Here is a 16,381-nt window from a genome sequence, read left to right as displayed (position 1 = left end):
CCGGTTTACACATCAATAACCTCTAGAAAAAATGTGTTTAATCCTATATAACAAAACAAATTATCGGGGGAGACAACATACCCAGTCAATAAGTATAACATGATAGACAACTATCCATGAGACGTCCCGAGATCAATGCGGATGTATAATAGCAAAAGTAAGATGGGCACGGCATTACCAAGTGTGAAACACTTCAAAAGATAAAATCAAAATAAAACTGATAATTTAAATTGGGAATGTGTCAAAGAGACTACAAACTGATTTGAGAGCAGTTAACAACCGAAAGGCTACTAACGGGTCTTCAACACAGCGAGAAAATCCCATACCCGGAGGTGGGCTTCAACTGGCCTCTAAACAAAAATGTGTACTAGTTTAGTGAAAACTCCCAAGTATATAAATGAACCAAAAGTCTGATATAAGAACCTATCTTTTTGGAGATACAATACCAATTCAAAATTGCAAAAATTATGTGTCTTCAGTATAAGCGGTACGATTAGACATTAAATTGTACAATGCTTAGTCTTTAATAATATATTCTGAAATTAATTGTTACCAATGACCCTGCATGGTGAGGTATAGAGATTTGTTTTAATAGAGCTTTCTGACAAATTGACGAAAGGTACGTTGTTTTAGGGATCCTTTGTTTTGACATATTTAAATAAAAGTCATGAAACCTCGGACCATTACTCTACATCTACGACACTTATTAAATTAGATTTTTTTTAGATTTATAGGATTTCGAGACGTACGATAGTTTAAAATATAATACCACCAGGTGGAAGGAGATAACTCTACAAAATATCTTAAATATAGGGTAGTCAGAAGAAGAAAAAAAAGTGCTCCAACCCTCCTCCCCATTAACGTGTTGTATTTATCAATCCCGTCATTGCGTAATTGTTCTACGTTCATTATTATATACATGTCTTTCATTTTGCCAAATGTACTGTGTCTTTAGAGTATCTATATGCCATTTAGATTTTCTTAAAAAAGTTTTTTGTTTTTATTGCAATTACAGTGATTGAGTTATATCACAATGTTTGTCATACAAGTGAGAGATGGAACCAGCTATAACAACCTAATTTCATCCACTATTTTCAAGAGAAACGTTCTTCCGAAATAACCACATATATCATAGGTACTATAGATAAATTAATACTGAACACTATGGATTTGTTTTTGAGCGTTAAAGCTGAACAATAAAAATTATAACATTAAAAAAAATATGTAGAGTCCGCAACGTTTTCAACTTTCTTTTAAGACCTCTAAAAAAATTTAATTATTATTGAAGTTTTCAACTAAAAAGGTTTTCCTTTTAATTTTCAATGTACAGTGACAACTTACGTTTAACTACCTTTTATTCTATTCAAAACAAATTATTTATAGCAATCTAATCAGAGTATGAACCTATTTCTGAAATAGGAAAACACGGACAAATATAATTTCACCCATAAAACATAAGGAATATCACCAATGCTTTAAGGTACTAATTATACATTCTCATTCTTGCTATGAATAAAAAAACCTAGAAAACCTTAATTATTGATGTTATCTTTCCACATTTAAGCATAACGATATAAAGTCTAAGCAATTTAAAAATAAGTGTAGTGTCCGCAACGTTCTTCGAGCTTCTTTAAATACCCCAAAAAACTTCATAAAGCTTTTAATTGATAAAAAAAAAGTTTTAAAGGCCCCTAAACTCTGTAAAATCATTAGTTAGGCTTTCAAATAAAAACAGTTTTTCTTTTGATATTTAATATGTGTGACAAAAAAAGTTGAAATGCTTCTTGTTTTATTACAACTAAATTATTTATATTAACTTATCAAAGTATGAACAAAAATTCTGATAAAAGGGAAATGATCAGTTTAAAGGCAATATTCGAGTTGATTTTTCATTCAATTTGTTACAAGCCTGTGTAAAATATTGTGAAACAGCCGTTACAATGTTGACTCATCTTGCCTCTGGTCATTCATGTTACACATTATCAAACGCAAAATTCATATTTGTTTACGTTACAATATTTTAAACGAGAAATATCGTCTGTTATAATATATCAAAACAACATAGTGAATGCATAAAATCCTACCAATTATCAAAGACAGTGAGACACAAAATTTTAGAGTTGTAGAAGGACACAGTTTCCTTGTGTCTTTTTAGAACTGAAAATCAAACAAACTATTAAAAAAACGTAAGATAACAAAACAAAAAAATACCAACTCAAAGGAAAATTCAAAACGTGAAAAGTCCTTTATCAAATTGCAAAATCAAAAGCAAAAAACACTTCACACGAAAGGAAAACAATTGCAACTGTTATATTCTTGCAGATATACTGATTTTTGTAAAAAGTATATAACGAATATTACTCGTTTAGGACGTCAACTTTTAAGTTGATAGAATTATTGTCTTGGTCAAACACAAAGCAGCTTTGTGACTTGGGAAATTATATAGTACAATTCCCTTTTAAATTAAGAAACAGCTTATTGTAAATACATTTTGTATTCATGAAACTTCTGACGTCACCTATTTTTATTTATGGATATTGTAAAATGCCATATATATATACTGTATAGCAAACCAAACAAAACAAATACAACAGTACTAGTATAGTTGATATTTTTTTTTATAAATAACCATCCGTTCTCAATTGTATATAATACTAGAACAAGAAAAAAAAACGAAAAAAAAATATTACAAATCAGAATATATCGTCATTAACAGTATATCAAAATCCAGCAAATTCTGGGACACAACAAAATAAGAAGTATTTCTTAATTCAAATTGATTAAGAGCTTGACAACTGGTATGGCTTTACATTAATATTGAGATCCGTATCCAGACCTCGTGTTATCGGACTGTTGTTTACCTGTATGGTTCACATATACAATCCGTACATTTTCTCACGTCTTTCAAAGTATCGAAGAACTTTTGACACTGCGTTTGATGTGTATTTATTAGTTATTTTTCATCAGGAAAGGCAACAAATACACATTGGGACAGCCAGGAACAACTCAATGTCAACATTATATTTACATCTTTAATCATTTGGTAGACATGCGCAAATGAAAAAAAAAAAATGAAAATCGGGCCAAAATTGTCTCCATGTCTCATTATTATCATCTTACTATTTACGAAGACATGATCAATAATATACAATATATTTAGCGTGTTATTTTACATTTAAAAATTAAGAGCATGGATATTTAATTACAAGTGAGAATTGTTTTAAGATTTAAAAAAAAATTAATAAAAAAAATCAGCAGTTAATTTACAGACAATTTGGAGATGCATAAACAGTAGACAAATAGCAAAGTTTTCAATACTTGTAAAACATACTTGTTTTCGAAATATGAACGCTATGTAAGGAAGTGGAATGTTGGAGACGGTTTTGTTAAAGTTTTATGTTTGATTACTTAGTTCTATGTTTTAATTTTTCATTTGCGCATTTTTCGAACATAACATGTTGTTTAATATAGATGTATCGCCTTTTATAAGCATGCCTTTTGGGCATGTTGCAAACATATCTTTTCGTTAACAAGTATCATTCAATATACAATAAACACATTTTAAAGCTAAGTAAACTATGAAGCAATTAAAGAGTTCGTTAAAGGTAATTACAAATTTCAGAAAAAAACCCCGTTTGAAAGGGATACCCACCAGTTTGACTAAAATAGTTCAGCTGATTATTAAAGGCTACTTAATTGGTTTTTCTCTCTTCTTTACAACCAAGGACAACTAGTTCACTAAATGAACATTTATTTTTTTAGAAATGTAGGCCCGTCACAAATTCATTGAAGTTAAACCAACTCTATCGTTTAATGTTTCCTCAAAAAGGAAAAAAATGAAAAGTCACCTACAATGTAAGTAACTCATTTGAAGTAACTGTAATTTCGTTAGTTTTAATGTATTTTGACTTAATAAATAGTCATGTGACAACCATGAAAGTTTGTATATTGACACATGATAAACAGAAACATTTGCTCCTCAGCTGGTGATACTAGGTCCCGGAAACTAACAGTCTAATCCCAGAGGTATCGACCCAGTGATAGTAAATACAGAAATGATACAATTTGTTTTACACCAGATGCCCATTTTGATTACAACTTTCTCTTCAGTGATGCTGTAGGCCAACATATTATTAACAGAAACGTTGAGTTAGGATCTAAACAATAAACTTTACCGTAGCCTTTATTTCATTATAACAGTCACAACAAGTTATGTGAAAATAATACATTGAAACAATAATAACCTTACTGTTTCTCTTGTTTTGGACTCTTGAAACAGGTTTAATAGTTATCATACACATTCATTTTAAGTTAATAGAGCAGCTCATATATTGTGAGAAAAAAATGTGTCGTACAATATCAGAACGGACAGCTATATTATGTAAGTTAAAACACATAAATTGTCCTAAGTGTTAAGTACAACCATCACTTACATTTAAAGTGAAATTACTAATAGATAATAGAAGAAGTAATCTGGATAGAACAACTAACATTTGTCGAAATGAGTATGAAACAAAAAAACAAAAGGCATTCATATTTCTTCGCAACTGTTTTCAGTTAGTTTGATATTTAAAACATGTAAAGGATTGCAAATAGGATGAATTGTAAAAAATAAGTTGACAAATCTAGTATTTTTACTATCAGTCATGACAGCTGTTTGAGCTTGAAGTACAGTGGATTGCTCTCCTCTCATAATTAACATGTTTTTTCTCGGATGCATGCATTTCTATAGAAAAGGTATATCACATTATACATTTACCATTTATAACCAATAAATCATGAAAAGATCATATTGAAGCAAACAACGGAAAAAAATAACATGACTATGATTGTGACGCCAGACGCGCATTCTGACTACAAACACTCATTACCGAGGCAAGAATACAAAATTAGATAGACATTGTTGTTAACCAATTTTTCATACTTTTAGTGTTTTGTTTATATAAACTCTGATGTACATGTACATAAACTCATTAAAGATACCAGAATTAAAATGTTATATTTGCGCCAAATGCGCGTTTCGACTACAAAAGACTCATCAGTGACGCTCGAATCGTTTGTTTTTTCTGTCTTCAATCAAATCCAATCCACTTGTTAAACACACGACTTACAAACTCACATCCAACACACGAGCACAAACATCCACAAAATCACACACTAAAAAAACAGATGATCATACATTGCATTAATAAAAAGTATTAATTATCCGTACCCTGCAAAAAATACTAATCATTATACACTAGAAGACCAAAAATAAATAAATAGTAAAACAAACATGTAAACTCATAGCATATCGTACATGGTAAATAAGGAGCACATAGACGAATGCATATAATATACCATTCTATACATGTATACACTGACATATAAAAAAAAGCAAGACAATATCTCCAAAAAATATTAGCATATTAATGATTTACATCAATGTTATTTCTTTACTGTAATGTCATTCCAATGTCTATACTTGTATCGTCTTATCAGCAGATTGTTGTAAGTCTATATGCCCAGTTTGCTTCATTTGTATTTATCGTGCTGACTGTCTGTGTATCTAAATAACGTTGTGCAATTCTATAAACAAAATGAGTCATTTTATACCAACGAACAATCGATAAAGTTGTTTGCTATTGAAATACATTGTTAGAACTGTTCGAGCTGTATGCAATAAAACGTTTGCACTTTCAAAATTTAACAGTGTTTTCGTCAATTATTAATCTTGAAAATATCAAATTTCAACTACAATCAAAACGATAGACGATATGGGATACTAGTATACGAAACAACAGACGAAATCTTTAAAATATAAGAGTCAACACATGGTCTTTAACAATAAATTGTATAAACAGCATATGCCGGGTTAACATTCGATTTCGAAAAAAGCTGTATTGAAAGATGTATTTCTGTATACAAGTAACCCCTTGTTATGTTAGGCCATTTGGGGGGCGTCTTTATATAGATATTATCATTTGCATGTGATATATTATATATTTTGTTCTCGTTTTGATTTGTTCATTATCACGCTGTATGTACAGCGCATTAGGGAATTTTCTTTTCTATATAGACCTCTTTATGAATTTTCCTAAATATCATTATTGTCACAAGGTATCAGGATTATAACTAAATAAATAGCCAGACGCGCTTTTCGTCTACATAACCCTCATCAGTGACGCTCGGACCAAAATAGTTATAAAGCCAAACAAGTACAAAGTTGAAGAGCATTGAGGACCCAAAATTCCAAAAAGTTGTGCCAAATACGTCTAAGGTAATCTATTCCTGGGATAAAAAAATACTTATTTTTTCAAAAATTGAAAGTTTTGTAACGGGTTGTTATCAAATAACAAGTAATAATGTTAGTTATTATTTCTTCAAGCACGTATTTATTATAAACCCTTTGAAAAAAACATGACTACAATACTTTTTGTTTTTGCTTCAATTACGTTTACCTGCAAGAATTGTTAATTATATTGAAGAATTAGTTCATACATTATTTCAATTATCGACAAGGATTTTCAGCAACACAAATTTAGCACAACAAAAGCAGAAGTTACAAAATTATACTTTCTCTAAAGTTCAAAATTAAAGTTGAATAGTTAAAAATTTCATAACATGAGTTGCAAATGTTCAAAATACTACGGTTAACACTTCCGTGAAAGTATCATCAAAACTGAAATAGGAGTGATATGAACATTAAATATTTACTCGTTTCGTATTTGTTCGATGGATTATGTGCATCAACCACTTTCTTACAACATTGTAGAATATGCGTCTGTGTCTTTCGATATCGGATCATAAATCCCAATTTTAACTTGTGGTTTATCTAAAAATCATAGCAGAATATTTAATTTAATAGTAGCATTAACTGGTTTTATTGATGAATTGTGTAATAAAATAAACCAAAGCACAGTTTACTCTTACAGATGACTACAGAAAAAATGTTTCAATTGTTTTGTCGTTTCTACAATGCTGTCAATCCCAGTTTCCCTGAAAGTTACCCATCGAACTGAACACTTATATCCTGGTTTGCACTAACATGAGCACTGCAACGGATACCTTAAATGGAGCAGTGTCGGTCTATCGTACACGAGCACCAGAGTTCTGCACACGTTTTTGGTGTGCTTCATTATGTATATTTATTTTTATATATGTCGTGAACTATTGTTTGATTGTTCAATTTTTTTTTTGCTAAACCATGGCGTTGTCAGCTTGTTTTCAATTTATGATTTTTAATGTCTCTTGGTATTTTTCGCTTCTTTTCTATCACGGACGTTAGAAGTAAACTAGTAATTATCTCTTCAAGTACATATTTATTATAAACTCTGTGAAAGAAACAAGACTACACGACTTTTTCTTTTTGCTTCAATTACGTTTACCTGTAAGAATTGAAAAATTAGTTCATATGAAATTTCAATTATCGACAAATGTTCAATTATATAAAGGATTTTCAGCAATACAAATTTAGAACAACAGAAGCAAAAATTACAAAATTATACTTTCTCAAAAGTTAAAAATTAAAGTTGAATAGTTTAAAGAATCATGACATGAGTTGCAAATGATCGAATTGCTACGGTTATCACTTCTAATACAGTGGTTACGTGAAAGTATCCTCAAAACTGAAATAGGAGTGATATGAAAATTAAATATTTACTCGTTTCGTATTTGTCCGATGGATTATGTGCATCAACCTCTTTCCTAGAATATGCTTCTGTGTCTTTCGATATCGGATCATAACTCCCAATTTTCACTTGTGTTTTATCTAAAAATCATAGCAGAATATTTAATTTAATAGTAGCATTAACTGATTTTATTGATGAATTGTGTAATGAAATCAATCAAAGCACAGTTTACTCTCACAGATGACGACAGAAAAAATGTTTCAATTGTTTTGTCGTTTCTACAATGCTGGCAATCCCAGTTTCCCTGAAAGTTACCTATCGAACTCAACACTTATATCATGGTTTGCACTAACATGAGCACTGCGACGGATGCCTTAAATGGAGCAGTATCGGTCTATCGTTCATGAGCACCTGAGTTCTGCACAAGTTTTTGGTGTGCTTCATTAGGCATATATTTTATATATATATATATGTCGTTAACTTTTGTCTTACTGTTCAATTCTTTTGCTAAATCATTGAGTTGTCAGTTTATTATCAATTTATGATTTTAAATATCTTTTGGTATTTTTCGCGTCTTTTCAATCACGACACTACCTTTTGTTGCAATGACGTGAGAAGTAAACTAGTAATTATTTCTTCAGGTAGTATTTATTATAAACTCTTTGAAACCAACATGACTACACGACTTTTTGTTTTTTGCTTCAATTACGTTTACCTGCAAGAATCGAAGAATTAGTTCATATAATATTTCAATTATCGACAAATGTTCAATTATATAAAGGATTTTCAGCAATACAAAAATAGAACAACAAAAGCAAAAATTACAAAATTATACTTTCTCAAAAGTTACAAATTAAAGTTGAATAGATTAATGAAGCATGACATGAGTTACATATGATTGAATTGCTACGGTTGTCCCTTCTAATACACAGTGTATATAAAGTGCGAATCAAGCTAGTTCATTTTCACTGTCATATGCGGGTATGTCTATTGTAGAATAAAGGATCATGGGAAAACTGTATTTGTTTACGTTTTGAAAATACCAAATTAATTGATTTGAAGGAAAGTTTTTACATATTTTTATTGTGATATGTCTTTATTATGTAAAAACATAGCATTAAAGTTCAAATAAGTGTTATAAAAGCAACATAATATAGCATATCGGTTTTTGAAAGCGATCCATTTTAACTATAGATGCGATGAATTATCACTGTTAGTGCAGTCATTTCTGATGTGGAATTTTCGAAGATGCGAGGAATTTTTATTGTAGAATTATGTGATAAATGCACTTGAAAAAACTTAGTTGATGACTTTAGAATTTATGATAAATGTATTTTCAAATTGAAATACAAACTCCTCATTCATTCTTTACCAAATATAATGCTTTTCAAAGTTGTAACAAAAACGATTCTCAAAATGTCATATTGTATTCTTCAAATTACGTTTTTCCTTGATTAAAAAAAAAAAATTAAAAGATATTTCTGTATTTTTTTTAAGTCAAAGATTGATATTGCGGAGTTTAAGTGATGTCCGTGTAAAATAGAGACGAGTACATTTGAGGACGTTATCTTCCACGCAATAAATACACTTGCGAACAGAGAAATATGCATCTTGAAAAGCAATGGTGACAGAAAAGCTTATAAAAGATTAACTTTCCCCAGTTGTACCATCAACTGCTTCAATTTCCATATTCTGAAAAAGACAGTTTTGGTAGAACAAATGTTCTTGACTCGATTGTTGCTTGCATGATTTTAACTGTATAAGGTGAAACGGTATATGACATAAATTAAAACATGAAATGTAAGATGTGGGCGAACTTTTTTTTTTTGCATTGGTACGTGAAGTAGAGCACCTTTGATACAAAAAAAATTATCCGTAATGAACAGTTCGATACCAGAGGAGGATTTAGGGGGACTGGGGGTTGCCCCCTTTTTGGGAAAACATTTGGTTACTTTTATATGGAATCACTGTAGCGGGCCCCCTCTTAGGTAGTCATTGGACCCCTACTTATAAAAATTTCTAGATCCGCGAGTGGATACTACCACAGAGGTCAAACAATGCACATTTGGATAATTGTACACAACATGCATGCTACAATTCATGTTTGATGATCTTAGACCCTTTGGACCTCTATGTGGGCTATTTCGGTAACTTGGTAAAAATCCCCAAATTGGATACAAGGTTAGATTCAGCATGTCAAAGAACCCCAAATATCCATAAGGTCTTTTGTCTATAAAAATGCATGCATGGGATACATTTGTTATTGAAGGCATAACTGTAACAATAGGATGAAGATAAAAAAAAAAATTATCTTATTCTGGGGTCTCATTGGGGGGGGGGGTCTGATCCCTGATCCCGCTTACTGCTTCATCAGATTCCCGTATCCCGCTTATACTATGCAGTTCTCATTTTTTTTTAATTTTACGTGTCCCGCTATAATACTTTATTTCTCGTTTTCACGACACAATCATTTGACTATCACGTGTCACGCTTACAAAAAAATCGGCAATTCCGCGTCACGCTTATACCCCAACGCGACCCACTATTCTACTCTTTTCTGACTCATATTAAGCCCATAATAAATATATTTAAAAAGTGTGTTTTTATCCCTTTTTATCCCGTCTCGTTTCGGGTTGAGCCACAGATAGATAAGATGTCATATGTGACAATGAGACAACTCTCAAAACGAGTCACAATTTATAAAAGTATACCTTTATACGTCAAAATACGGTCTTCAACATGGAGTCTTGGCTCACACCGAACAGCAAGTTATAAAGGGCCCCAGTGTAAAACCTTTTAAACGGGAAAACCAACGATTCAATCTTTATCAAGATGTACGTAATTAGTGGTGAAGTGTCATGGAAATGGATAAAAAAAAACAAGGATATGGAAATGGATAAAAAAAACAAGGATTAAGATCCTTATACGATTCATAAGAAATTTAAAAAATGGAATACATTTGAAATAAATGTTATTTCTATTGAATTTATTTAGAGTGTTTTAAAACCAAACTTTCCTCCGTAAGTTAAATTTTATCAAATCCGTCTCTTACTTTATCTATTGTTTGAGCAAGTCGGCTAAATTAAGGCTTTACGGCTAATTTCCTAATGCATGTAAAGCAAAACTTTGGTTGACTTGATTGCTTAGTTTGTATAATTGTTTATACAAACTTTGTAAATAAGATTGACATCTTTAAACAATATGTATCGGCATAGTTTAACCTGTATTTATATAATTATTATATTTGAATTAAATTGGGTGTTATCATAATGATTGTACAACAAAAAAAAAACAAAGCAAGCACGCTAACTAAAGTCTTGCTTTACATGCTTAAAAAATACGTTGTAATAGATAAAAAATAAATATATCATACAGTGAAAATGCGCCGCATATACAATACTAATGAATCGCTCTACAGTGAAAATGAAAGAATAGCATCATTATTCGACAGTAAACATGACTCGCATAAAGAAAGCATCATAGTGGAATTCAGTTCAATATGAAGAAACTGAATGACAAAACCTATTCTACGTTATACAACTTTAATAATTGTGTTGAAATGAATATTTTTTCTGCAACAACATCTTACCTGTTAGTTATGAAACACCTGCAAGATGTGTTCGTGAAATGTCCTAAATATTCACCTATTTTGGTATATATTTCACAGCTATTTGGATTTAGGCGCGAAAAAACCCCGTTCGCATCTCTTACTTTGTTTTATTAGTATTATGTGTTTCTTAACATATACTTTTTAACTAATTTTCTTCATTTTCTTTAAAAATAAAAAAAAAGTCGTCTGTTTATTTACCATTCTACATCAAAAATATCTGGCATATACAGTGAAAATGATATTTTAGGATCCGCACTTTACATACACTGATACAGTGGTTACGTAAAAGTATCATCAAAACTGAAATATGAGTGATATGAAAATTAAATATTTACTTATTTCGAATTTGTGTGATCGATTATGTGCATCAACCGCTTTCTTGGAATATGATTTTTTGTCTTCTGCTATATGGCGTGATATCGGATCATAAATCACCTTTTTCACTTGTGCTTTACCTAAAAATCAAACAGAATGAATATTTAATTTAATAGTAGCATTAACTGGTTTTATTAATGAATTGTGTAATAAAATCAAACAAAGCAAAGTTTACTCTCACAGAGGAGGACAGAAAAATTGTTTCAATTGTTTTTCGTTACTACAATGCTGTCAATCCCAGTTTCCCTGAAAGTTACCTCTCGCACTCAACACTTATATCATGGTGTGTACAAACATGTGCACTGCGATGGATGCCTTAGCGTTCTACACAAGTTTTTGGTGTGCTTCATGATCTTTTTTTTTTTATATATTTCGTGTTCTATTGTTTGTCTGTTTTATTTTATCTTAACTATGGCGTTGTCAGTTTATTTTCAATTGATGAGATTGAATGTCTCTTTGGTATTTTCTGCTTCTCTTCGATCACATCACTACCTTTTGTTCCTAGGACGTTAGAAATAAATTAGTAATTATTTTAGCACGTATTAATAATAAACCCTTCGAATTAAACATGACTACGCGACTTTTTGTTTTTACTTCAATTACGTTTACTATATACTAAATTAAATCCTGGTATCTATGATGAGTTTATTTATCTACAAGAATTGAAGAATTAATTCATATAATATTTCAAACATCGACAAATATTCAATTGGTGACCGGATAACAAATTAAATCCCGAATATCGGTACCTTATGTCTGTATTATCAGTGCTGAATATTTTTTTTTATTTGAAATTGTCGAGTAGTAATTATTTTTCTATCTTATTTATCTACCATGGACTAGGTCATAGAAATAAAAGAAGAAAAATAATCAATTGTTTTGATACACACCGGCTCTACAATATCTTGAAACACCTATTATTGTATGACACCAGAAGAGTGAAACCATTGGATTTATTTCAGGTGTGAAATTGAAGAAGAGAGACGAACGATACTAGAGGGACAGTCAAACTCATAAATCGAAAATAAACTGACAACGCCATGCCTTAAAATGAAAAGACAAATAGGAAAACAGTAGTACACATGACACAAAATAAAAAACTAAAGAACAAGCAACACGAACAGCAACACAAATGCAGTAAACTTTTCAATTTTTTCTCTCTGTGAATCTTTTAAGAAATCAAAATTAATATTCCAAAGTATTCACAAGCTTTTATAATGTTTATGTAAATGTTAAATGGTACGATAACGCTGCTCAAAAATTAAAAAATCTTCCGAAACAAAACAAATCCGGTTTGCAAACTAAAACCAAGGGAAACACATCAACAACAAGAGGAAAACAACGAAAGAACAAACACATTGAAGTGCAACAAAAAAAAACCCCAACAATACAACGTCCAAAAATGAATAGAAATGAACTATTAGATAAAAACTCCCCTATTCCTGACTTGGAAAAAGACATTTCAAGATAAAAGATGGGTAGAAGCATGTTTTAAGGCTTGCCAAACCCCACGCTTTATGACAAAGGTAAATCTTACATAACAGGAATACAGTTAATATAAATGAAAAAATACTCAGGACAGAGAAATACATAAAAAATATAATAGTCATTTAGACAAGTTAACAGCAGAGTAACAACAAATACCTTAAACAATTCAGGACAGTTCACAAAAACAGCATATCAGAATTACAAACTATGTCATACCAAAGAAGTGACGACAAAGGTAAATTTCCAAAAGCTGAATATAAATCGAAATTAGGTTTGTAATTATGTTTATATTACAGTTACTAGAATATTAATATACAATTGTGCATTAGCAATTGTGTTATTAATTGTACTATATACCTATTTCAGTGTTTCGTCTAAATCAAACTGTCGAACAAGCGAATCTTTTTTATATAGTTGCTTTAAACTAAAATCCTCTAAATGAAATGGGTAATTAATTATGTCAAATTCACTGTCTCGGAAATGAATATCATACCACAACTTACCATACATTGTGACACACCGATTCATTGTATTTGTGTAATTCGTTTCATGAATATCAGAATTAATATTTATCTAATAACAAATATGATTATGCAGAACTTCAACTTACTGGAGTACCTCGTCTTCGTGCGTCTTTTAACAATTAAAATAATGGAAATCATCGCCACACACAAGCATCCCATAAGTGTTATTGTGATGATAATCGTTAACTGCAAGTTTTCTGAAATATATTCAAAAAAAAGGACTGCTATTAATATTGCTAATGTGTATGCACCATTTACATGTTTTCCAATATGTCCTTTTTTTTTTTAGAATAGTTTCCAAATTGTTAAGGGAATTTATAACACTTATTTGCTGTATACACAATATTTTTGAAATGTTATGTTATTTGAGCATGTTTGCTTAAATTCTTTTATGGCTTTTTTTTAACGAAATTTTAAAGCAAAATGTAGTTAAAATACACGTTATATAATCAAATCAAATCAAATATATTTTATTGTCAATTAAAGACGCCCATAAAGGGCAGAATAATCACAAGTTAAATTTGGTACAATGATTACAATGATTACAAAATGATGACAATTATTTGAATACAATTAAATCAATGATTACAACGAAAAGACAAGAAAGACCCACTAATGTGTATTTATAAAATGTATCATGTTTCAACTTTGATAAATACAGTGATCCTAAAAAATATAGGAAACTGAATTCAAATATTCTGGTTTTTCCCCTGGTGCTTTCATGATCCTACATTTACAATAAGAAGCTTTACAAATATCTAAATTTCTAAATTATGCCTCTGTCTTTTTACAGTAAAATATACAAACTCACAAAGTTTCTAATAGTTGTTTTCAAACAACATTTAAATTATTAATTAAATTGCTTACTTGATTAAAAATGTAACTATCTTCATTGGACATTAGCCAAATAAATTGTGATTGATAATCTAAATTGTGAAAGTTTGTGTAACTTTTAACTATGTTGGAAATAATGGAAACTCTCTCACTTTCCAGAGATGAACATTTAAGTAAAAAATGGAATTCATCTTCCACTTCTTTTTTACAAAGATTACACATTCTATCCATTGCCTGAAGTCTCCTGTATCTGTCTCTCTCTATTTCTAAATCATGATTACTAATTCTGAATTTTGTCATCGGAATTTTCAGATTCCTCTTACCTATAGCCAAATAAGGTTCAAAATATAAATTTCTCTTACAAATGTTCTAAGTTTATTTCCAAATGACATAATTTTTTCTGTTATCGTTTAAAGATGAATACCACAACTTATTATACTTTAATTGAAGTTTGTTTAAAATAAATCTTTTCAAGTTTGATTTCATATTAAAAACTTGTGATAAATCTATGTCTAAGTATTTTGCTAATGCATTTACAGAATTAAACCAACTTTTCTTACTATGGTTTGATAATTATTTTGATACAAGGAGAGCTTCAGACAATAATTGGTCCTCTGTACTTGTTAAACGTGATAAGTATGAAACCATATTAACTATGACTTCAATAAATAAAGGATATCTCCCAAGCTCACCTATACCTGCCATATTTGTGCTTCTCTTTCCTACTCCCAGTGAAAATTTACAGGTTTTAGAATGAACTGATTCAGTTTGCAGTTCTTTACATAATTTTTCAAAATAACAATCTCCTTTTTCAGTTATCTTTTTTTAATCTTAAGCACCCCACATTTCACTTCCATAAGTTAAAATTGGTTTAAATGTGTGGTCAAATATATGAAGTAAAGTTTTAATTTTGGGTTTATGACCTTTAAATGTTTTATAAATTTTAAAAAGAGCTTTTAGTCCTCTGTTATACAGATCATGTTTAGCCTCTGTAAAGCTTCAAGAGGCACTGAAGTTTATCCCTAAGTATGTATACTGTCTAGCTTTGTCAATAAGACAATTATTTGAATTAAAAGGTGCATGATTTATTTTTCCTGTACAGTTGAAAACCAAACTTTTTGTTTTCTTAAGGTTAATTTCTAATCCTCATTTATTACAGTACAGGTACAACTTATTTAAACTATTTTGTTAGCCTTCTGCAGTTTCAGATAGCAAAACTACATCATCAGCATATAATAAGCAGTTCAAGTGAATTGAATCAAGTTGAACTGGGTCACAAGTTTTATCAAATATTTAAGGGAGGTCATTAATGAATAATTCCCTATATTAGATGAGAAGGAGTCTGTCATGTAAGATTTGCCAATTCTCACATTCAACTCAGTCTTTTTATACATGCTTTTAATAACATTATAATATAAATCACCAATGCCATATTGTCTTAGTTTATAGAGGAGACCCATATGCCAAACTGTATCAAATGCCTTTTTGAAATCGACAAAACAAGAAAAGAGAAGCTTAGGCATTTGAGTATATTTTTTTATTAATGTTTTGCGAACAAACATATGGTCACTTGTTCTTTTTTTCTTACAAAAACCAATCTGTTCTTTACATATTATATTTCTCTTTGATAAAATAAAAAACCCTAGCCTTATGTTTAATATTTTTGCAAATAGTTTTCCGAGTGCACTTCCAAAGGTTATACCCCTGTAATTTGAGGGGTCATCAGTAGAACCACTTTTGAATATTGGCACTATAAATCATTTTGCCCACATGGTAGGCAAGGAGCTAGTTAAAAGAATATGATTAAATAATTTTTTTAAACTTGTTAATAGAAATGACTGGCTACATTTTAGCATTTCATTTAGGATCATGTCAAAGCCACTTGACTTCATTTTTTTTAATGTGTATATAGCTATAATTACTTCTTTATCACTAATTTG

General features: G+C 30.2%; 1 protein-coding gene across 1 annotated transcript in view; it reads right to left on the bottom strand.

The window, feature by feature from the left end:
• Positions 1-4,167: 4,167 nt before the first annotated feature.
• LOC143058958 (uncharacterized) overlaps positions 4,168-16,381 on the bottom strand; it is a 28,023-nt gene continuing 15,809 nt past the window's right edge. Inside the window, exons 5-9 of the mRNA XM_076232434.1 lie at positions 13,694-13,804; positions 11,556-11,675; positions 7,643-7,750; positions 6,697-6,814; positions 4,168-5,568 (exon numbers count right to left, since the gene is read on the bottom strand). Coding sequence (XP_076088549.1) covers positions 6,741-6,814; positions 7,643-7,750; positions 11,556-11,675; positions 13,694-13,804 — 413 coding nt within the window. The 3' untranslated portion in view covers positions 4,168-5,568; positions 6,697-6,740. The remainder of the gene's footprint in view (positions 5,569-6,696; positions 6,815-7,642; positions 7,751-11,555; positions 11,676-13,693; positions 13,805-16,381) is intronic.

The sequence above is a fragment of the Mytilus galloprovincialis genome, chromosome 14, assembly GCF_965363235.1.
Source record: "Mytilus galloprovincialis chromosome 14, xbMytGall1.hap1.1, whole genome shotgun sequence".
In the NCBI taxonomy this organism is placed as follows: domain Eukaryota; kingdom Metazoa; phylum Mollusca; class Bivalvia; order Mytilida; family Mytilidae; genus Mytilus; species Mytilus galloprovincialis.
Note: the sequence above shows the minus strand (reverse complement) of the source record. Positions and strands in the feature narration are given on the sequence as shown.